The sequence below is a fragment of the Haliotis asinina genome, chromosome 1 (assembly GCF_037392515.1).
Source record: "Haliotis asinina isolate JCU_RB_2024 chromosome 1, JCU_Hal_asi_v2, whole genome shotgun sequence".
NCBI lineage: Eukaryota > Metazoa > Mollusca > Gastropoda > Lepetellida > Haliotidae > Haliotis > Haliotis asinina.
This window is the reverse complement of record NC_090280.1, coordinates 37,168,044-37,190,585: the sequence shown is the minus strand read 5'-3', so window position 1 is coordinate 37,190,585 and position 22,542 is coordinate 37,168,044. Positions and strand designations below refer to the sequence as shown.

Genomic DNA, 22,542 nt, shown 5'->3' with positions numbered 1-22,542 from the left:
GACAGTGGCACAAGCCACTGCACCATCATCCTTGGACCCATCTGTAAATAAAGATTTGTATGTATTATAGTTACTTTTAATTGATTATATTCTTGTTGATATTGTAATTCATTTGTTTCTTATTTTTTAAAACTTGTCAGTGTTAGGTCAACTTCGGGTCTAACTAACTGCCAAGGTGGGGACGAAACTAGACGGGAAAGAGATATATTGGCTAGCTCAATGCCGCAAGCAGACAGAAAAGGTTCCAGAGGCGGAACAAGAGAAGACTTTTTATTGTATATATCATCATAAAGAGGATTAAAACACAGTTCAATGCAGGGTTGACCTCATTAGAATATAGTTTTGTTATATACTGTAAGGAGAGTTTTATACGTCGTTGAGTAAGAGGTGGCTCATCGGCCTCGACGTAAAGACTGTCAATAGGAGAAGTTCTAAATGACCCAAAACATAGTCTTAGACCTTGATGGTGGATAGAATCAAGTACTTTGAGGTTGCTGTTACAGGCTGCACCATAAACGATGGAGCCGTAATCAAGTTTCGAACGGATGAGAGATCTGTATAAGTGGAGTAGGGTAGTTTGGTCTCCTCCCCACTTTGAGTTGGAAACAACTTTTAACAGATCAAATGCCTTCAGGCATTTAGTTTTAAGGGATTTAATGTGGGGTAGAAAAGTTAGATGTGAGTCGAAAATATGACCCAAGAACTTGGCCTCCTTTACTGCTTTGATGGGGGTGCCATTTAAAAATAGTTCTGGATCCATATGCGGTTTGTACTTTCTGCAGAAATGCAAACAATTTGTTTTTGTTATAGAGAATTTCAACCCGTTTTCAAGTGACCATTTTTCAATTTTATTGACACAAATTTGTAATTGCCTTTCTATTGTATGCATATTTCTATCTCTATAAGAAACATTAAAATCATCCATAAATAGTGATCCATCTAGAGCAGTATGTAATGAAAATACCTCATTATAAACTTCACCATTATTAGATAAAATTCACTGGTTTCTTCTCTTGGTGTGTTTGATAAGTCTATAATTTTGGATGATAATTTGAGGAAGACGAATGTTTATCCAAAGTTTCACCCAACTTGTTTGCAATATCAGATTTTGGAGTTAGTATGTTATTATCATTTTTGAGATGTTGAATACTACTGGATTTGGAACCCTTGCCTTTAATTTTTTGGATCATATTCCATACCCTTGACATAGGATTACGGGAATTTATTTTGGAAACGAATTTTTTCCAAGTATGACGTTTAATGTGTAACTTTAACGTAACTGATTTTTACATTATTTAAGCTATGAACAGTGGGATGAAGACGAAAATATTTCTCTACTTTCTTCCCCTTTTTCCTAGCCTGTTTGCATTCATCATTAAACCATGGTTTACGGATGTGCGGATTTACAGAGGACTTAGGAATAGTTTCATCAGCTATATGTTTTAGTTTGTCTGCGAACATTTTAATTGGATCAGTTACATCAATGAAAAGGTCTGGTGTAAGTTCCATAGGCAGGTTGCCTGAAATAATGGCCAATTGGCCTTTGAAAAATTCCATCTTGTTACAGGCGGATCATCGGAGGGTTAATTGCTGTAAGTACTGTAGGAAAATGGTCACTACCACAAAGATCATTATGGACTGACCATTCAAACTCATTATAAACGTTTGAATCAGTGAGTGACAGGTCTAAAGACGAATATGTTCCCGTTGCAGGATGCAAATACGTGTCAGATAATTTCATATTCACGTTTCCAGATTTCACATGACTTTGATGAAGACATATGGTCTCCAAGACAATTAACACATTTTGGAGAAGACAAACAGTCAGAACCTTCATGATCTTCTTCACCACATCTGTAGCATGTTGCACGATTCCTGCAAGATTGGGCACCGTGACCAAACTTTTGACACTTGTAACAACGAAGTGGATTTGGAATATATTGCTCCACTTCGATAACCAATATCCAGCTTTGATATACTTTGGGTGTTTCGGTTGTGAAAAAGAAATCAAATAAGTATTTGTATTGAAAGTTTCTCCATTCTTCTTAAAAGTGAATGGTTTGACATGAGTGACTCCTTGATTTTGTAGTTCAGTGGCGATTTCTGTTTCACTCATGTGGGCAAGCCACCGGTCTCTGTCTCTCAAGATGCCTTTGCTGCTGTTTAAAGACTTACGTGGAGAAACAGATGCTGCAGTATTTGCAAGCTGTTTTATACCTATGAGGGTAGCTGATTGTTTCGCTGTTTTACACTCTATGAGGAGAAACCCAGATATAATTTTTGTAACAGCTTGGACATCCCCAACAAGTCCATAAATTGCTTTTGATGTGGCAAATGGATTGAGTTTTAGAGGTTCACCGTCAGTAGAAGATACAACCAAAAATCTACTCCATGTATCCGGTAATCTGTTTGTAGCACTGTCCTCGTCAGAGGACAAACACTCATCTAGTGCTCGTTTATGTTTTTGGGGTTGAGCCATGGTTAATAATAGAAGTTTCACCATCCCAGCTCCCCATCCTCCACCGACTATCACATGGACAATGCTATATACTAGTGGCTCTCCGACTGGCAGCACCAAGGATACTGGAATGGTATACTCCAGCAGAAGATTAATTCAAAATTAATCGATCCACCAGATTGGCCCATGAGCCATGGGCAAAAGACTCTAGGCAAAGGTCATAACATCAGTTTTCAAATCTAAAAGTTTTATGTGAATGAAAAAGCCAAGGCCAAAATTGAAACAGTACAAAATCAAATCTGTGCTATTACATAAATAATCCACGCAGAGGGCTTGGCATGACCAGCCGATTGGTCGAACCGGGCCCATTCGACCACCCGTCTAGGCGAAGTCAGGGTCAAAGTGGTGTATTGAGTAACAGGAACACGGTTACAGGTCCCTATTGCCCTCAACCACCAGGATCCCCTCCTCCGCCGACACAGGGTCGAAACCCACGGCAAACGGGTTGGTGGACCAAATATCCCCCCGGGTCCACTACGGGGGTGTCGGCGAGCTCTTAGCGTTACCCAGCACCCACCACGAGGAGGTGGCTCGCCACGGGTGCCATGTTTCAAATGATTATACTCTTGTTTATACTGTAATTCATTCGTTTCTGATTTTTAAATTGTAGTTAATGTTAGGTCGACTTGTGGCCTAACCAACTGCCAAGGAGGAGAAGACAGAAGACGGGAGGGAGCTATGTTTTCCAGCTCAATGCCGTCCGAAGAAAAAAAGGGTTTAATTCCGTGCCCTAGAGGTAGAACAAGAGAAGACTTCTTGTCGTACAAATCCTCAAAAGTGGATTGAACACACAGTTATATGCAGGGTTAAATACCTTAGTGTGTAATTTAGCAATGTATTGTAAGCATAATTTAATACGTTGTGTAAGAGATGGCCCATGGGGGCCTCATGTAATAGGAACTTTAATGAAGTCACGTTATGGCTGAAATAATGCGACATAACTTCGCTCACTCACTGACCCGTGTCCGGGGTAGAATAGGCCTTCAGCAACCCATGCTTGCCATAAAAGGCGACTATGCTTGTCGTAAGAGGGATCAGGAGGTTAGGTTTGCCAGCTTGATTGACACATGTCATCAGTTCGATGTTCATGCTCTTGATCACTGGATTGTCTGGTCTAGACTCGATTATTTGCAAACCGCCGCCATATAGCTGGAATTTTGCGGAGTGCGACATAAAACTAAACCGAAAGACCTAGGCGAACCAGGACATCCATAGAGAACAGGACAGCGGCAGACAACTGACCCGACTTCAATGCCGCTGTTGATAAACAAGAAATACTCCATCATACCCTTTTTGTCGTTTCCTGACTTTGTTACAGGTTGAAGTGGCGTAAAATTAGATAGTACGTAAGTCCCGAAAACTTTCAGAGTCAATTTTTCTCTACCACACCTTTTGATAGCAGTATATTTGTTCTTGTATATTCTGACTAAAGCTTCCTACCATCGCCTACTGCTGAAGGGGTGGTGTAAGTCCAGCTAGGGCCCGTGCAGGTAGCAAAAGTAAACATTATGTAAGTCCCCCTAGTATTTTGTTCTACCTGCAGTTGTTGGTGATCTTTAGCCCGTGTTTTATGTTGTGTAGATGTGTGACATCGTAGTCGTTTTACTTTCCTCTTGCGTCAGCTTTTTATAATGTACACATATTCATTTTCAATATCAAACACATTCTCCTCAATATATAACTGAAATTTTGCCGACGTGACGCTAAATATAACCTTACTCACTGACTCACTCACTCACTCACGCAATAGCAAATCGTGACGCCTGGACATCATAACGACATGCGTCTTTCTGAGATTCAGTTCAAATGACCATGTGCAGAAGTATTGAAAAAGGGATCTTCAGCAAGCATAAAACTATACACAAGTGAACTATAAAAACGAGTGTATTTAATGCATCGTTTCATTGGCGACAACAAAGTATGTTAAGTCTGCGTATCGAAGACATGATTAGCTGACCTTATTTATGTACCAAGAAAGAGTTACATGATGACTCCGTCGTTATTTTCTACTGGCAGGGCAATTGTGATTGCCCAACAAGGTGTCGTTTCATAGTCTGATTGCTGGTATTAAACGTTGTGTCCATTTAAATTTACTGTTGTGTCATCCATAGCCATTTAGCTTTACAGTTATTTCTCATAACAAACTTCTTTTTATTTGGCGAATGGTGAAATGTTGTCTCTTAATGACCCCACACTGTGATAGTGGCACTTAAAACGTTGAATAAAACATATTTCACGTGAGTAATTGTTAAACGTGGCGTTGGAAATCGGAGATTACAACCTAGTCAGGAATTTGGAGTGTACCTTTGATGGTGGCGATATTTTATTTTGGCACGAACAATAATTTTTGAACCGAAGCGAGGGAAGTGTGTTGCCAACCTTTGCTCGCTTCGCTCGCATATATGAAGACTGGTCATATTCTCTACGCAAGAGTTTGCCTGTGGGTAAAGACAGATGTGCTTGGACCTCGAATCTGCAGTGTGTCGACAACTGTGTCTATCCTAGTAACATTGTCGCAACGTTCGTAATATATTGCCCTCATCCAGTGTTCACATGCTTGCTTCCTTTTGCCAGGCAGTTTCATTCTTCACGTTTCAGCAATTACCAATAATCTTTGCCCATCAACTTTGAAAGGTGCTCGTTATGTGGCTTATAGAATTTGTCCAGAATGACACGTGTCTCTGCCAACATTGCCCCAACTGACAGACCATACTTCCTCGGAAAGCCATGCCCCAGAGCGGTTATGTTGTTCAGAGCTGCATCGGATAGAGATTCTGGAAATAGAGATACAGTCATGTGAGGAGACTGACAGACTGTTCTTGTTTTGTTGTTTAGTGAAACTAGTTGTCTCAATTTTGAGCATAAGCTGCCTCTGAAAGTATTCTCTACAGGTACTATCTTAGTGTCCCAACAGGTACTATCTTAGTGTCAATCAACGCAATTGGGATATGGCGTCATGTCATTGCGCCTGATCACCTTGATCCCTGATCAAGTCGACAAGTGTCCGGGTATATAAAGTACATGTGATGAAAGTTGATCAACAACATACTTAATTTTAGAAATCTGAAGATTTCTGATAGATGTTTTGTTTCATTATTCGCATAGTCCTCGAACGTTTGAACGTAGATCTGGTTTCTGGGGAACACTTTCATCCAGTCCAACAAGAACACGTGGTAGATCCCTCTCCGCAGATCGAGCTGAAGAAACACATTCAACATATGAGAGTAGTGTTACATTACGACTAGCTGTGTATAACTGCGGAACGTGTTATTTTGCATCTCTCTAATGTACTACTACTGTGAGGTGTCTTAATAATAGTAAAGAAACACATCATAGGAACATTTCTAAAGCGTCAGTGTCCACCCACGAATGCATGCTCATGGCGCTGAGTACAATGAGAATGAAGAATCACTGGAAAGCTTCAATGAAGAAAAGAGTCTTAAGAGTTTTTTTTTTGAAAGAATCGGTTGTTTCAAAAAAATGTTGAGGCTCTTGCAGATGATGCACAGGACTTAGAAATCTACCTGGTATGGAACATGATGCCAATGTATAGACTTTAGCACAGGCGATGTATGGTCATATTTAGAAGATAACAAAGTAATTCTGACTGCGGAGCAGTTTCTGGAGCCGTTTTATGTCTCATGTGTCCGCTATGAAGGCCATTGCAATAGTCAAGACGGGAAAATTAAGGTAAAGCTGTTTTTGTCCATCTGTGAGCGGTCGTATATTACATCACATCTATCTGCGTTTTTTCTGTGAGTGGTCGTATATTACATCTATCTACTGTGACTGTACGTAAGTCCCAAAACATCTGATGTAAAATTAAGACTACCAGTTTTTAGTTGTAGTTGTTACGAGTATGTATTTTATGTATGTTTTTGTTATTAATTAGGTAATGATTATTGTTGGGTCACAACATTTAGTGTTTTGAATATTAAATATGATGGGTCACATTTCGTTGTAATAGCTGGTCAACACTTTTAGCATTCTGGTTTCCGGAATTTATCTGCTCCTAGTTTTCGATGTGTCTACTTCCGGGAGACTTATTAGGGGACATTCAACAGTGTTGACGATGTTCGTTTGTGCCCGAACTTTCGGGAAATGACTTAGTAAATATATATAAAGGCTGAAGCGACGCTCACACTCACATTCATTCATATTTCCCGGAGTTACTGCCACGCTTACCCGTCAACGCCTGATTCTACATTATCTGTTGTCGCACCATCGCTGTGTTGACATTCTGCCATAGTTGATTATCTGTCACACCAAGACATTGGTGAGTTTGCTATATTGTATTTTGTGACCCATTGACTTAGATTTTGTCTCTCTTGAATTGTATTTGTAAATCAGCATTATTATATTGACTTGTGGTTTTGTATACCTTGCTCTCGTTGCGTAATAACAGAATTTGAACGTTTCCGACACGTCACGATATGGCTGAGATATTGCCAGTGTGTCGTTAAATATTTAACTCACTCGCTCACTCTACTGTGACTGGTCGTATGCCATATCTATCTGTGTGCAACTGTAAGCGGTCTTCCATGGTATCCTCAGTGCTACTGTGAGTGGTCCTGATTCATTTTAGAGTACGCACCTCCTCTGTCAGGGAATCGGCGATGGTGTAGTTGTAACAACATCCACGTAGGGACTGCGACACAAGGCACTTGTTGAATTTCCAGATCTCCCTGTTAACGAGGTCGTGGAAGTCCTGCTTTGACACCATCCTTCCTAATACAGATGACTTGAAAAAGTAGTAGGAGTAGAGTCTGAAACAACGATTTTCTGAAGATCTCTCACATTGTGTCTGTATGTTTGTCGCTGTCCCTTTGTTTTTGAAAAAAAATATTTTATCCCGTATCGTTTCGTCTATAGATCAGAGAGGACCTTGGGTAAAATTGGTATTCGGCAACCCACGCTTGTCATCAGTGGCGACCAATGGGATCGGGTGGTCTGATTTGCTTGACACATGGTATCGTATCCCAACTTCGCAGATCGATGAAGATAACCATTTAGCAATATTAAATCTAGGCCACACGTCGACAACTATGCAATGGCAGTAGGGACCTGTTTCAGATTTTATAATGTATAAATGAGATCTATTAGTACAAGCTGGAAGCGCTCAGTAAGGCGGCAATGGTGAACATTTCTTGAGTTGCGCCCGCCTGAGAGCTTTGAGTGCTGCGAATATGGGCCTGTCGGCCAAACCTAATCCTAAATCAACATTGAACCTACTTATTCTCTACAGTTCTTATAATACGATTTGCGGAACCTGTAAGTTGGGCTGACTGATGACGACCGAAAGCATGAGGAACTAGACCAAAGGAGTAATGCGAACAGAACGGTCAATGTATAAATGCGATCTTGCAGTAAACATTAAACAGCATTAATATACCGGAAGTATACATACTGACTGGGTAATTGACATACATTGGCCAAGTGGTAAAGGGAGATAACTGAGGAATGTACCCCGTTACATCACTGACTTTTACATCGTGCGTGTGCGGGCGTAATCTGGATACCGGATGTGTTACTGAGCCGTACCTGTCTGTGGGGTTCCTTAGAGACAGGATGATCTTTGCATGAGGGTTCATATGGTGGACGATGTCTGCATTTGTAACACATGGCTCCGTACATCCTTCGTTGCCAGGCAACATGTCCCAAAAGTCAATGTAGGAGAAATAACCTGGTGTTGCATCTCCTTAACAAAGACACATTTCAAGAGTGAGTGAGTGAGTGAGTTAAAATTTAACGTCACATCGGCAATATCTCAGCCATATCGTGACGAGAACATCTAATATCAAAATTAATTATATGTCTACAAACCTGTCAACTAAGGACAGTAAAACAACTAGAATATCACAAATGGAATTAAAACTAGCATGGAAAGTTAAAAACAACATCACCATTAGGACAATACACTATAAGATCAGGCTATAGATCGCCAACAACTGAAGGTAGATCACCACACTGGGGACCATGGGGACTTACAGTACCTTTGCTACCCGCATGGACCCTAGTTGGATTTACACCATCCCTTCAACCGCTGGCGAGTATACAGAATGCTAACCAAAATTAAAACAACAAGAATACTACGATTAAAAACCTGGTAGATTTAAATTTACATCGAATGTTTGTGGACTTAGGTACCCTCTCAGGAGGACAATAATTTTACAATACTTCAACCCCCTTTGAGGGTACAGCCACTAACAATTCTAGTTCCTAATCTAAACTACCAATCATTAAAATACATTTATATACAGAACATATACTCAAAATTCAATCCAGAAATCAATTTCCTTTTAAAAAACCAATAATTAAATGAGCGCTGACTGTGTTAAAAAGATCCTTAACAGTTTTTACAGAAAAATACTTATCCCTTATGATGGAGAATTCAACACAGTCAAGCAGGATATGCTTGACCGTGACTCTCTCATCACAAGGGATACAAAACGGAGGATCCTCACCTTTTAAAAGGTATGCGTGAGTGTATCTTGTATGGCCAATGCGACATCGTCGCAAAATGACTTGTTCAAATCTGGACTGACAACCCAAGTATGTATAACCAATGTAGGGTTTTATTTCATGTAATTTATTTATACCTACTTGGGTGTCCCACTTCTTCTGCATCAGATCACGAGTGTAAGCTCTAATGCTAGCTTTGTAGTCAGAATAAGGAATAAGAAGTGGTGTCACAGATTTGTTGAGTGCTGCCTTAGCAGCAAGATCGGCCATTGCGTTACCGGAAATGCCAACGTGGCTGGGTAACCAACAGAAGACGATGTCGTATTGGCCAGTAGCAAGATCATTATATAATTCAATAATTTCAATTAAAACTGGATGTTTACAAGAAAGATTTTTAATCGCCTGAAGGCAAGAAAGAGAGTCGGAATAGATTATATATGTTTATGGCGTCTTTGAATATATTTAAGAGCTGTTAATATGGCGTTAGCCTCAGCGGTAAAAATAGAACTGTTGTCTGGTAATCTAGAAGATATTGTTCTGGATCCAATGACAGTGGCACAAGCTACTGCGCCACCGTCCTTGGACCCATCTAGTAAATAAGGATTTATAACTGCTATATTTATGTTTCAATTGATTATATTCTTGTTTATACTGTAATTCATTAGTTTCCGATTTTTTAAATGTGGTCAATGTTAGGTCCACTTGGGGCCTAACTAACTGCCAAGGAGAAGAAGAAAGAAGACGGGAAGGAGCTATATTTTCCAGCTCAATGCCGGCAGCAGCAAGAAATGGTTTAATTCTTAAACCAAGAGGCGGTACAAGCGAAGATTTTTTATTGTATAAGTCCTCACACAAAGGACTGAAAACACAGTTATATGCAGGGTTTGACTCACTGGAATATAATTTTGTTACATACTGTAAAGCTAATTTGATACGTCGCTGCTCAAGAGATGGCTCATCGGCCTCAACGTACATGCTGTCAACAGGTGAAGTTCGAAAGGAGCCAAGACAAAGTCTTGCTTTTACAGGCTCCACCATATACAATGGAGCCATAATCAAGTTTTGACCGGATCAGTGATCGATAAAGTTGCAGGAGGGTAGTTTGGTCCCCTCCCCATTTAGAATTTGAAACGACTTTCAACAAGTCAAGTGCCTTCAGGCATTTAGTTTTGAGGGATTTGATATGTGGTAGGAACGTTAAATGCGAGTCAAAAATTAATCCCAAGAACTTGGCCTCCTTTACAACTTTGATGGGAGTGCCATCTAGAGATAGTTCAGGGTCCTTATGTGGCTTATATGTTCTGCAAAAATGTATACAATTAGTTTTGGACTTCGAAAATTTGAAGCCGTTTTCAAGGCACCATTTATTTATTTTGTTTAAACACAACTGCAGTTGCCGTTCAATAGTATGCATATTTTTACCTCGGCAAGAAATATTAAAATCATCCACGAAAAGCGATCTATCAATTGAATCGTTTAAAACTTTTGACAAACTGTTGATCTTGATGCTAAAAAGAGTGACAGATAAAATACTGCCTTGTGGAACACCCTGATCCTGATTGTAATGATCAGACAGGGTAGAACCGACACGGACCTGGAATTGTCTGTCATTTAAAAAGTTGGCAATAAATTGAGGCAAACGACCTCGCAAACCAAAGTCACGTAAATCCCTCAAAATACCATGTTTCCAGGTTGTGTCATATACTTTTTCAAGATCAAACAAGATAGACACAGCATGCTGTTTATTAATTAGTGCGTTTTTAACAAATGACTCCAGTCGCACTAAGTGATCGACAGTACTTCTGTTTTTACGGAAACCACACTGTACATCTGTGATAAGATTATTTGTTTCCAAGTACCAAACAAGTCGATTATTTATCATGCGTTCCATGGTCTTGCAAACACAGCTAGTTAGTGAAATAGGTCGATAATTGGACGGATCCGTATGATCACGTCCAGGTTTAGGTATTGGTACTACTATGGCGTCACGCCATGACGGAGGAAAGTTACCCGATGTCCAAATATCATCAAAAATATTGAGAAGCGTTTCTAGGCAGGATTCTGGTAAGTGCTTCAGGAGTTGATAATGTATGTTATCAGCTCCTGTAGCAGTGTCATGAGCTTGATCAAGAGCAGTATGGAGTTCATGAATAGAAAACGTTTCATTATAATCTTCCCCATTATCAGAATTGAAATTAATAGTTTTCTTTTCTTCTTGTTTTTGATATTGCTGAAATTTAGGTACATAATTTGAAGAGGAAGAGTGTTTAGCAAGGGTTTCACCCAGTTTATTAGCAATATCTGATTTATCAGTAAGCAATTGATCTCCATGTTTAAGATGATGGACAGTAGATTTAGTACCTTTACCTTTGATTTTCTGGACCATGTTCCATACCTTGGACATGGGTGTCCGAGAATTTATTTTGGATACATAATTTTGCCAAGATTGGCGTTTGTTCTGTTTAAAAGTACGCCGTGCTTTAGCATTTAAAATCTTAAATTTATTTAAATTATGCACCATAGGATGGCGACGGAAATAATGTTCTGCTTTTTTCCTTGCCTTCCTAGCTTGTTTGCACTCATCGTTGAACCATGGTTTTCTTATGTGTGGAACTGCAGAGGACTTTGGTATACACTCATCAGCTATGGAATTCAGTTCATCAGAAAAAGATTTGATAGTATCACAAACGTCAATAAAACGTTCAGGTTTAAGTTTTTCAGCACACAGTGTTTCATATAAAGCCCAGTTAGCCTTTTTAAAATTTCGTCTTGATGATGGAGGAACATCAGATGGAGTTACAGCTTTTAATATAGTGGGAAAATGGTCACTTCCACACAGGTCATCGTGGACTGACCATTCGAATTCATTTAATAGTTCGGAATTTGTCAATGACAAGTCGAGAGCAGAATACGTCCCTGTGCCAGGGTGTAAATATGTGTTGGAACCATCATTATAAATACATAAGTCATTGTCAGAACAAAAGTCCTCCAACAATTTACCTCTAGTGTTTGTATTTACACTACCCCAGTGTGGGTTGTGCCCATTTAAATCTCCCATTATAATACAGGGCTTCGGGAGTTGGTCATATAGAGCTTGAAGATCAGTTTTAGTGAACGTCGAAGACGGCGAAATATAAAGAGAGCATAGCGTAAACGCTACGTGTAAGGTAATTCTCACTGCAACAGCCTGCATATTAGTTTTAAGTGAAACAGGGCTTTGAATAACGTTTTGTCTGACTAAAACGGATGACCCGCCAGTAGCTCTATCACCCGGAGGTGAAAAAGAATGATATGCATTAAAATGACGAAGGTCAAATGTATCTGTTTGCTTTAAATATGTCTCTTGGAGACATATCGCTGAAGGTGTGAAATCTTGGACTAATAGCTGTAATTCATGTAAATTAGTCCTCAATCCTCTGCAGTTCCACTGTACAATATTATTGGAATAAACTATCTTTTGGGGGGATTTATTGGGGATCTACCCCGCACTCTTTTGGAGGGCGACAAGCTATGTGCCCTAGAATGGACGTTTTCAGATACGCCCATGTCTTCAAGAGACCCGTATTTATTAAACAATTGAACTTTATTTTGTGACCCTTTAGGAGGTCTATCACTTTGTTGTTTTGAAGCATCGGGCTTTGGCTTCGGTTTACTTTTCACCGTTTGTTGATTATCAGCTGTTGATTGAGACTTTGAATGTGACTGAGATGATGATGATTTGTGATCAGAAGACGACTTTGAGGTACTAGGAAGTGATTCCTCAGTCTGTGATGATATAGCAGGGTACAAAGGCTGTGGAGAATCACAATTTACCCAAGTCAAGGTAGTTTGGCAGCCTGTGGTTGATGTTGTTTTAGAGCTAGAACCGGATGATGTTTTTGCTATTGTAGCATAACTTTCTGGAAGATCAGATCTCTTTACCAGTTTTTTGGCCTCCGAAAAAGAGATATTGTGTGTGAATTTTATTTTATTGATCTCCATTTGTTCTTTCCAAATTGGACACTGTTTAGAAAATGAAGAATGATCGCCTGAGCAATTGGTGCATTTTTTATAATCACTGTCACAATCTTCAGTTGTGTGTGTCTTCTCACCACAGTGAGCACACACAACCGACAATGTGCAAGTATTGACACCGTGTCCATATTTCTGACATTTAAAACATCTTAGCGGGTTGGGGATGTAGGTATCAACTGGAATATTACAATAGCCTGCCTTCACTGATTTGGGAGCATTAGGACATGAAAAAGTAAACAGATACGTGTTTGTTTTGATGGTTTCGTTGTTTCTGCGAGTTGAAAAACGCTTGACGTAGAGTACACCTTGATCCTTCATTTCAGAACCTATATCAAGTTCCGACATATCGTCAAACAATCGGTCGCGATCTCTAACGATACCTTTGCTAGAGTTCAAGGTTCTGTGTGCAGAGACCGTGACTTGAATGCCCACGAAAGATTTGATGTTCAGCAAATTAGTTGATTGTTGCTTTTTCCCGCACTCTACTAGTAGGCCACCTGAACGTAAGCGTCTAATGTTCTTCACGTCCCCTGCAATACCCTGAATGCCCTTGGATACAGCAAAGGGGTTCAACTTCAACGGTGTCTTGTCAGGAGTCTCAATCACGATGAAACGCGGCCAATACTCAATCGATGCAGACGGTCTGTGGTCACTATCAACAGGGTCAATATCAAGTGGACGTTTTGTTTTTTTGGTTGGGTTTTCATAAGCCATGGTTAGTGTAAATGGTTCATCATCCGAGCTCCCCACCCACCACGGAGTATCACAAGGACAATGCTAAAAACAAGCGGGCCTCCAGCTTGCAGCACCAAGGATACCCGGATGATATACTCCAGCAGAAGAATTAAAAGATTAATAATTCCACCAGATTGGCCCATGAGCCATCGCCTTCTGGCATAGGACTCTAGGCAAATTACAGAACAACATATTTCAAAATCAAAAATGTTTTAGATAATAAAACCAAGTCCAAATTTTCAAATGTGTGCATTGATAAATATGAAAAATACTCCATGCACAGGGCTTGGCATGACCAGCCGATTGGTCGAACCGGGCCCATTCGACCGCCCGTCTAGGCGAAGTCAGGGCCAAAGTGGTGTATTGAGTAACAGGAACACGGTTACAGGTCCCCATTGCCCTCAACCACCAGGATTCCCTCCTCCGCCGACACAGGGCCGCAACCCACGGCAAACGGGTTGGTGGACCAAATATTACCCCGGGTCCACTACGGGGGTGTCGGCGAGCTCTTTGCATTACCCAGCACCCACCACGAGGAGGTGGCTCGCCACGGGTGCCTATAAGGCTCAGAGGTATGGGGATTCCAGCGGTATGAATGTTTGGAGAAGGTCCATTTATTAGCATGTAAACATTTTCTTAGTGTTGGGTCTTCTACACCAAATTGTATGGTATATGGTGAATGTGGTAGATACACCATATATATTAATTCCCAAATTAGATGTTTAAAACACTGGTTCAAACTTCTTCATTTGCACGAACAGCGTCTTCCTAAAATAGCATACAATATGCTTTTACATTTAGATAGCATGGGGAAAACTACATGGGTAACGCATAAAAGGAATCTTCTATTTTCCCATGGTTATGGTTTCATATGGTTATGTCAATCAGTTGGAAGTGTAGACATGTTTCTTAAGGAATTTAGAACGCGGTCTGCAAATATGTTTTATTAGGAATGGCATTCAACTTTAGAAGATAGCTCACGTTACGCTTATTACAGAACTTTCAAGACGTTATTCCAACCAGAAATTTATTTATCAATACTCACGACGGAAACGTTAAGGAACCATTTTATTAAATATCGACTAGGTTTATTAGACCTTGTCGAAAATAAGGGAAGAAAGGTGTCCATTGCAAAATCGCAACGAATTTGTCAGTTATGCAATATAGAAACAGAGAATGAAATTCACTTTGTGTTCGTCTTTCCAATTTATAGTGACCTTCGAAAGAAATATATTAAAGATCATTTGATAAAGATGCCACCATCCCAAGATTTCATATATGTTTTAACTGCTAAGAACGAATCTCAAATTTTAAACCTTTCACTATATATTAAACATGCATTAGTTAAAAGAAAAGAATTGCTTAAAGAACGTGTTACTCCCTGTGTGTGACTTTATGTTATATACATACTCTCTTGTATATGGGCCGGAGGCTTTTTGTACAATAAACCTTTTGACTTTGACTGACTGACTTTGATTCTGTGATGGTCTAATTGGTTTTACTCTCCTTCGTCAAAATACTTTTGTTTAAACTGGGTCAAACAGCTAGGCTGAGAGTTCTTCTAACACCTTTACTTGTAGAGCTCTGTAAAAATAGCGAGATATTAACAATGTATAAACAGTAAAACGACTGCCGTAAAACTGCCATAGATCAATATACCACCGCCAACTGGTCTTGTTCGCAAACGTGTATCTCTTCAAGGGAAGTAACTCTTGCGGGCTCTGATGCGTACTGATTAAAACACAAAATGAGTGAAGCGCTCGTAATATATCCCAACTACAAAGGCGTGACACCTAAAAACCCACAACTCTCCGCAAAATATAAGTTCAAACCTGACACATGCTCTAGGTGAGAGAAATACACCAAAATTAAACTTGCTTCATGGAGAGAAACCCCACATAAAACAGACTCATTCATAAATAATAATAGACTCACTCAGGTCGGGACAATATGAAAAGAGTGAAAATATTACTCCTTACAAACACTACCATGTGAATTTACACATACAATATAAAGATGATATACAATCTGAACTATGAATCAGAAGTTACCAGAAGAGTGAACCTCCTAACACCAGCATTGTACTCTTTCTTTCTCTACACACAATGTGGCCGCATGGGCCGACGGTCTAAACCGGAAATTCACACTTTTACGCTTACGTCATGACGTGGCAAAACATTTAAAGGTGTGCCCAGAGCATACTGGGCTCTGAATATTCATAGTACATAGTACTTAACCATACTTTTCCATAGCTAACCTAACAGATCCTAACTAAATTATTGGATATATTTTCTCACTAACAAAATAATTACTTTAAAGCAATGGAAAATGTCATTCGATTCAAGTCACGTTTAATGACTAACTTTAGTCGGGGTTTGGCTCAAGTGCTGCCGGTATGACTAAGGTTTAATTCAGTTGTTGGCGATCTATAGCTCGTATTTTATATTGCATTGTCCAGATAGTGATATTAGTTTTAACCATCCACACTAGCCTTAATTGCAACTGATATTGTAGTTGTTTTACTGTCCTTTGACGACAGTTTTCTACAATGTATACATATTTCATTTCAATATCAAACATGTCCTCGTCACGATATGGCTTAAATTTTGCCGATGTGACGTTAAGTATTAACTCACTGACTCACTCACTAAGGTTTAACTCGCTCAAACTCAGTATTGCCACAGTGGTGTGAATGTTTTTATACTTTGTTTATCAATACCGCTGCAACATCAAAGCGGGTAAAATGTGAAATTTGCTCCTTACTTCGTTGCCATTAAGGGAATTGAACACTTGTCCTCGTCCTCACGGGTCAACACTTTAACCACGTGGCTACCTTCTCCACCACTCTTGTTACCATCATGAACATACAGTTAACAGGTTCACTATATGTTATGAACACACCTGGGAACGCCTCAACCACATATACTGCTATACTCATTGATTATAATGGATTTGCTAACATAGGCTTAGAGGAGAGTGAGCGAGTGGCTTTATATATTTGCAGCATTTAGCGATATAAAGGCAGGGAGTCGCGCATTGTACCCACGTGAGAAATCGAACGTATGACTCCCTTTCTGATGTGAGAAACACGGTCAAGCATGTCCAGCTTCACTGTATTGACTATTTCCATCAGAGGGGATAAGAAAGAAAGAAACAGAATTATTAGAAGACATGTTTCGGAAATAGATTAATGTTATCTGAAACCAGATAGATTAAATTAGTAGCTGCGATTGTTTGTGGCTGTATCCTCGAAGGCGGTTAAAATATTGTAAAAAATATTGTCCTCCTCAGATGGAATGTAGTTCCCAAACTTTTTAAATGCATTTTGATATCTCAATTTTTAATTGTAGTACTAATGCCAGTTTAGACTTACGGCTATATCTCAACGCAATCGTCAGTGGCTGGAGGGATTGTGTAAATCCAAGTTCTGATGGTCAATAGTGCCGTGATCTACCTTCATTTCTTGGCGACCTTTTTAGCCTGTTTTCATGCTGTACTGCGTTCTTGTGTTAAGTGCAAGAAGCACAGGGTGAGTCAGAGCCAATCTCCTTATATGTATTTTATTTGTGAATGTCCATGAGAAGAAACCTGATATATATTACAGATCAACTATATACCTGCATACAATCACATATTAGCTGTTCAGAGGCGTTTCGTACATGAAAATAGTGAACAGACTGTGACTCAGAAAGGTAATGGGTAGTAAAGGTAATGAACGAGTTAAAATTTAACGTCACATAGGCAATATTTCAGCCATATCGTGACGAAATCAATTTATATGAGAAAAATGAAAACATTATGAAGAATGAAACCTGTCACGATGGACATTAAAAATACTGGGGTATCACAGACATGGGAATAAAACTAGCATGGAAGAGTAAAACATTCTGGTAATATTACAATATAAAACACGGGCTATAGATCGCTAACAACTGAAGGTAGATCACCATAGTAGGGACCATGGGGAATTTCAGTACCTTTGCTACCTGCATGAACACTAGGTGGATTTACATCGTCCCTCCAGCTGCTGGCGAGTGTACGGGTAGTAAGGAGAAGCTAAAAGGTTATCTCTTAACCGGCGTGGTCTAAATATCTGCGTTAAGAGAAACCAAGTGTTCAGGTTTTTAAGGAGGGAAAAGGTCAATATTTTTTGTATGCCTTCAAGATGTACAAGAGCACGAGGAATTAAGTAAACATCAGTGGGGATGCACGGAAGGTTATTTCAGCTTCTGTAGAAATAATGCTAGGGGTTCTGTTATCCTCTTAACAATAATTTTGAGCTGAAAGTGGTGAACAAACATGCTGATAAGTGTGAGGGAAATTATATAGCCTTAAAAATTGAAATTAATGAAGTTACCTATTCACTGATCAATATGTATGGACCAAACAATGATAAATCAGAATATACTGCCAATATACTGGGAAGAATACTTGGAAGAATATACTAGGTGAAATGGTGAAATTGAAAAAAGTATTTTTATGTAGAGACTGGAATTTGGTTCTTGATACCGAAAAGCTTATCAACCGACCGTATGTGGTCCCGCAAGGAGTAATCATATGAGGCGTACTGTTTCTAATTTGATGTTATCACTACTCATATGATGATTACTGTATAATTCCATGATGACTGTGACGTGAAATCTGGTATGTATGTGTGTGTGTGTGTGTGTGTGTGTGTGTGTGTGTGTGTGTCTCATGCATGTCTTGGAGATTAAACAAAATAGAAAAAATATTCTATTGTCTTCATAAATATAACAGTTTTAAATTAACATGACACCGTTAATTATTTTACAGTCCTTTGATGACTTATCATTTAAGAGCTTATATTTATTTTGTATGCACATTTAACAGGAAGTGATGTCAATTGAGACATGACAGATTTTATTGTTGTCAGGTGAGGGTGTTTCATGTAGTTATAAAATCATGCAAATAAAAAGTATAAACTGCTAAATTCCAAAAACATGTTTAAAAGTTTCTTTGGTGAAGGGCTATTTAATAAACATTGTGGTTATTTGAAATTTGATGTTCAAAACTCATAAGAGGTTTTGTTGAGGGTGTGGTAGAAAATTCTCTGTGGTTGAGGTGCATCTAAATTATGCCCCTTTGTGGAACATTTATATCACCAAGGAAGTGAGGTGGTTCATTCTGGCCTCAGTTTCCTTATTGTGTGTAATGTGACCAGAGATTAAGTCTCTGATTGGGTACAATTTCTTTTTTGGGATATTAATACACTGAGTGTCCAAGCACATGGTACTTGGTACAGCAGATCAGAACAACACAGAACAGCACAGAAACAACATTGTTACTTGCCACAGGTTAGTTTCAATTTGATATTCTTTCATACACTTCAGACAGACGTTATCATTTACACTGTTTAAATGGAATTTAAGAAACATTACAAATAATAAGCAAATTTTTTCAGAATAACAAGTACCTAAAGTATTTCAGTTATTGTATTTCTTGCAGTGGTATGAATTTGGCAAATGTTATTTGCAGGTGCCAAACGGTAAATCAAAGTGTCATTCCTTTCCACAGATGGGTAGGGTTTATTTGTTTATTTTCTTAAATATACAATTCATTTTTCTCAGTGCATTGTGTGAATGTTGTAATCGAGTGTTTTGCAATACCTGACTATTTTAATTCATTTATGCAACCTGTATGTTAATCCATGTCATACAACATTTTCGAGAATATTTTGATGTTAATACTGATATTGTCACATATTGCAGGATGGGTTTTGTTGGTGGAGTCCATGTGGATTCGTAACTGATTCGAGACATAAAACGTCCTCACCCCTACCAGCGTTGGTTGTCATATAAAGAGCTGATCACACACAGTCTATGGCTGAAAATTTACCGAGGTGGCCCACTCACTTACTCATTGTCGGCGACCTTTGTCTGTATTGTATTGTCTACGTTAGTTTCAATTTAACATGCTAGTTGTATTGTAACTGTAACAGTCTAGATGTTTCACTGGCCAGGTTTTAGATCATACACATCTTCCATTTCATTTTTAAATATGTTTTCGTCAAGGTATGGCTGAATAATTGCCGATGTCATGTGAAATATGAACTCACTCACCACTCTGCGTTACCAGCTCACCTGCAATATATGGGCTAACAGTGTTCTGATTGTGGTTTCTCTGTATGAAGTTGGCGCTCTTCTGCAGCAGAGTCAGATACGTTTCGAAGGAGGAACAGGATTCACCTGAAATTATAGGGAGTGCCAGTGACTTCATGACATGAATAACTCTGGTACCGGTTCGTGAGTCATATTTGTAATAACCAGTACAATATATACAGTCAGTTACCCCTTTCACAAATGTTTTCAATGGTTCACAAACATCCACTAGTTACTTCTGACTAAAATCTTGTAATTCAATTACATAGGAGCAAATTGCAGTGATCATTTCACCCCGCAAGCACCAAGTGAGTTTAGGTTAACTGTTCTTTAGAGTGACATTCCGGACATATGAGAGCGTGATAGAAGGATGACACTGACATAGCCAGAAATGAGGCAGGTTACCAAGGTCATCTCCTTAGAAATCATGAATACAATACCATACCCATACACATTCTTTGCCATAACTGAAACATCAAGAATCATCAGAACTACCTAGAACGTTTCTCAGACCTAATGTTTAACAATTAGAAGAAGACCCTGGATCCTAAAACTGCGTGTAATGCACGTGTCTACGTGCACCTGACCAACATGAAGCTGAGTAAAGTATGCTAGTTGCTACATTGTCGACTCATCCTGATGGTTTGTTATCCAACGCTGGGCTCAGCAATATCCTAGGTATGTAAATAATCGAGCCTGGACAATCCATTGATCAACAACATGAGCATCAGTGTACGCAGCTGGGATACTATGACATGCTTCATCCATTTCAGCGAGCCTGACACCTAAATCCGTTAGTCCCCTCTTACAACAATCATGGGTTACTAGAGGCCAATTCGAATCCAGATCTTCACGGACCTTGTCAGATTGCCTAACACAGAACGAAGACTTGCACCGAATCTAAGGTTTGGATAACTAATGAAGAACCTACACACAACGTGCCTATATGTGTATGCTATGCATATGCATGGCGGACACCGGTGAGTATCATCCAGTCAATACACACTCTCACTAAACTTCGTTCCCGTCAGTCTTCCCACTAATCTGTTTACACTTTGACTTACGTAGTCGGATTCGACACACCCATTGCGTCTCCTTCATGGCGTGGGGAGCAACGTTGGGGTGTTTAGTCAGCCTGTTGAACAGATCGGTGGTCCCACTCTTGCCTTGCCCTATGATGTAGAAGTACGGGAGACAGCGCAGCACCTTCTTGTTTTCCCGCTTCCTTCTCCTGGCTATCTCGGCTAGAGATTTCCTGCTTTGATCCATCCCCCAAAGGCAGTGGTTCTGTGGGACATTGTATACCCACCAGCATGGGTTTGTAAACTCAGACAAAGGCTGTGGCACACTCTGGAGTTGAAATTGGGGGTAATATTACCATATCAATCACTTCATGCGGTAGAGTGTAGTAAACAACATCAGCGACAAATAAAACGATCTAGCTGTTGAAATGGTTGTTAGCTTATATGTTAGCATGTGTGCTGGCAATTTAAACATCTTAATAATGACTATCTTAGACGTTCATGATGTTCAGCCATCTACAGAATTTGGATACCGAAAAGGTTTGGTAAATAAAATGTCATTGTTTCCATTAATATCAATGGAACCCGAGGGGGTTTGCGTGATCCTGGGACAGTCAGGCTGGTAAGGCTCATCATCAGCTCAGGGTCCGTGCACAGTACTACAGTCACCTCTTGCAGCGTCGAAAGTGTGCAGTATTGTAATGCAGTCACCTCTCACAGCAATAACTGTATAAAATAATGCACTGCCGTCACCTCTTCCAGTAAATAAAATATACTGTAAGAAGGAACATCTGAGATCGCTCACCTCTACTGTTTCAGTGAGACAAAGCTTTGTGAGTTATTAGACACTCAGTGGTTTGCAATACTACAGTGAGCTGTTGACATTTTTGCCACAGTGTCATTTTAATAAGTTAATATCAAATCGTTGTACCTCTCCACGAACAAAACGGTTGGAAGCAAGGTCAGTAATCACTCACCATCGCCATGGGGTCAAGGTCGCGCCATAACGTGTTATTGTAGCGAGCACGTGTCAGATAGGTCACAGCTTTCCGGAATGCTATGTCTCTATCATGGTATCCCCAGGTTCGGGATGGGTCTCGGGGTCGCATCTGTAAGTGTGGTGGTACTCGATCTTCGGCGCTCTGCATGCGTGTGACCAGTTGTGACATGTGTCGGTGAACCACTTGAATCTGTTCCAGTTTGGACGGCGTGAACGTCTTCATCATGTTCTTAATACTGCCTCGCAGAAACACAACTCCAAACGCCATCACAATAATGACCAACCTCTTTCCCCCTTTAAGTTTCATGCTGGAACAACAGAACATTCATTCAAACACCAGCCTAAGTGACTGAACCAGATATCTGGATATGCATGGTATCAACCACCTGACACGTGTTTCAATCCATAAGAACTGTATTTGGATATCGGGGAGGAAATATATTAAAATACGTGTCATATGATACCGTCTGACCAGGGTACTTAAACATGACAAACGAAATAAATCAGACCCTGTGTGTTTGTGGCAGGTGTTGTGGCGGGTATATTACTGCGTGCGGGACTGACTCTGGATATCTGAGTTTACCATCACAGAACACTGTGAATAATACAGTACAATAATGTCATGATGTTAATCTCTCAACTCCTCTAAGCAACTATCGGCAGATACTAACA

The 22,542-nt window shown here is 39.7% G+C and overlaps 1 protein-coding gene across 1 annotated transcript; it reads right to left on the bottom strand.

The window, feature by feature from the left end:
- Positions 1-4,823: 4,823 nt before the first annotated feature.
- LOC137278678 (carbohydrate sulfotransferase 15-like) lies at positions 4,824-22,240 on the bottom strand. Its single transcript, XM_067811187.1, has 7 exons — positions 21,848-22,240; positions 20,913-21,198; positions 19,831-19,935; positions 8,060-8,216; positions 7,113-7,284; positions 5,568-5,715; positions 4,824-5,292 (listed from the first exon to the last, which is right to left on the bottom strand). Exons 1-7 carry the CDS (start codon positions 22,193-22,195, stop codon positions 5,120-5,122), a joined length of 1,389 nt encoding a protein of 462 aa, XP_067667288.1. The 5' UTR covers positions 22,196-22,240; the 3' UTR covers positions 4,824-5,119.
- Between the last annotated feature and the right edge of the window lie 302 nt (positions 22,241-22,542).

What these genes read in the sequence shown, in the direction of transcription:
- LOC137278678 (XM_067811187.1), bottom strand. Translation starts at nt 22,195, where the DNA reads ATGTTCTGTTGTTCCAGCATGAAACTTAAAGGGGGAAAGAGGTTGGTC. An exon ending in TGTTAGCCCATATATTGCAG is followed by an intron (nt 8,217 to 19,830) that starts GTGAGCTGGTAA and finishes GTCTTTGTTAAG; the next exon opens with GAGATGCAACACCAGGTTAT. An exon ending in CTAAGGAACCCCACAGACAG is followed by an intron (nt 7,285 to 8,059) that starts GTACGGCTCAGT and finishes TCGTTGTTTCAG; the next exon opens with ACTCTACTCCTACTACTTTT.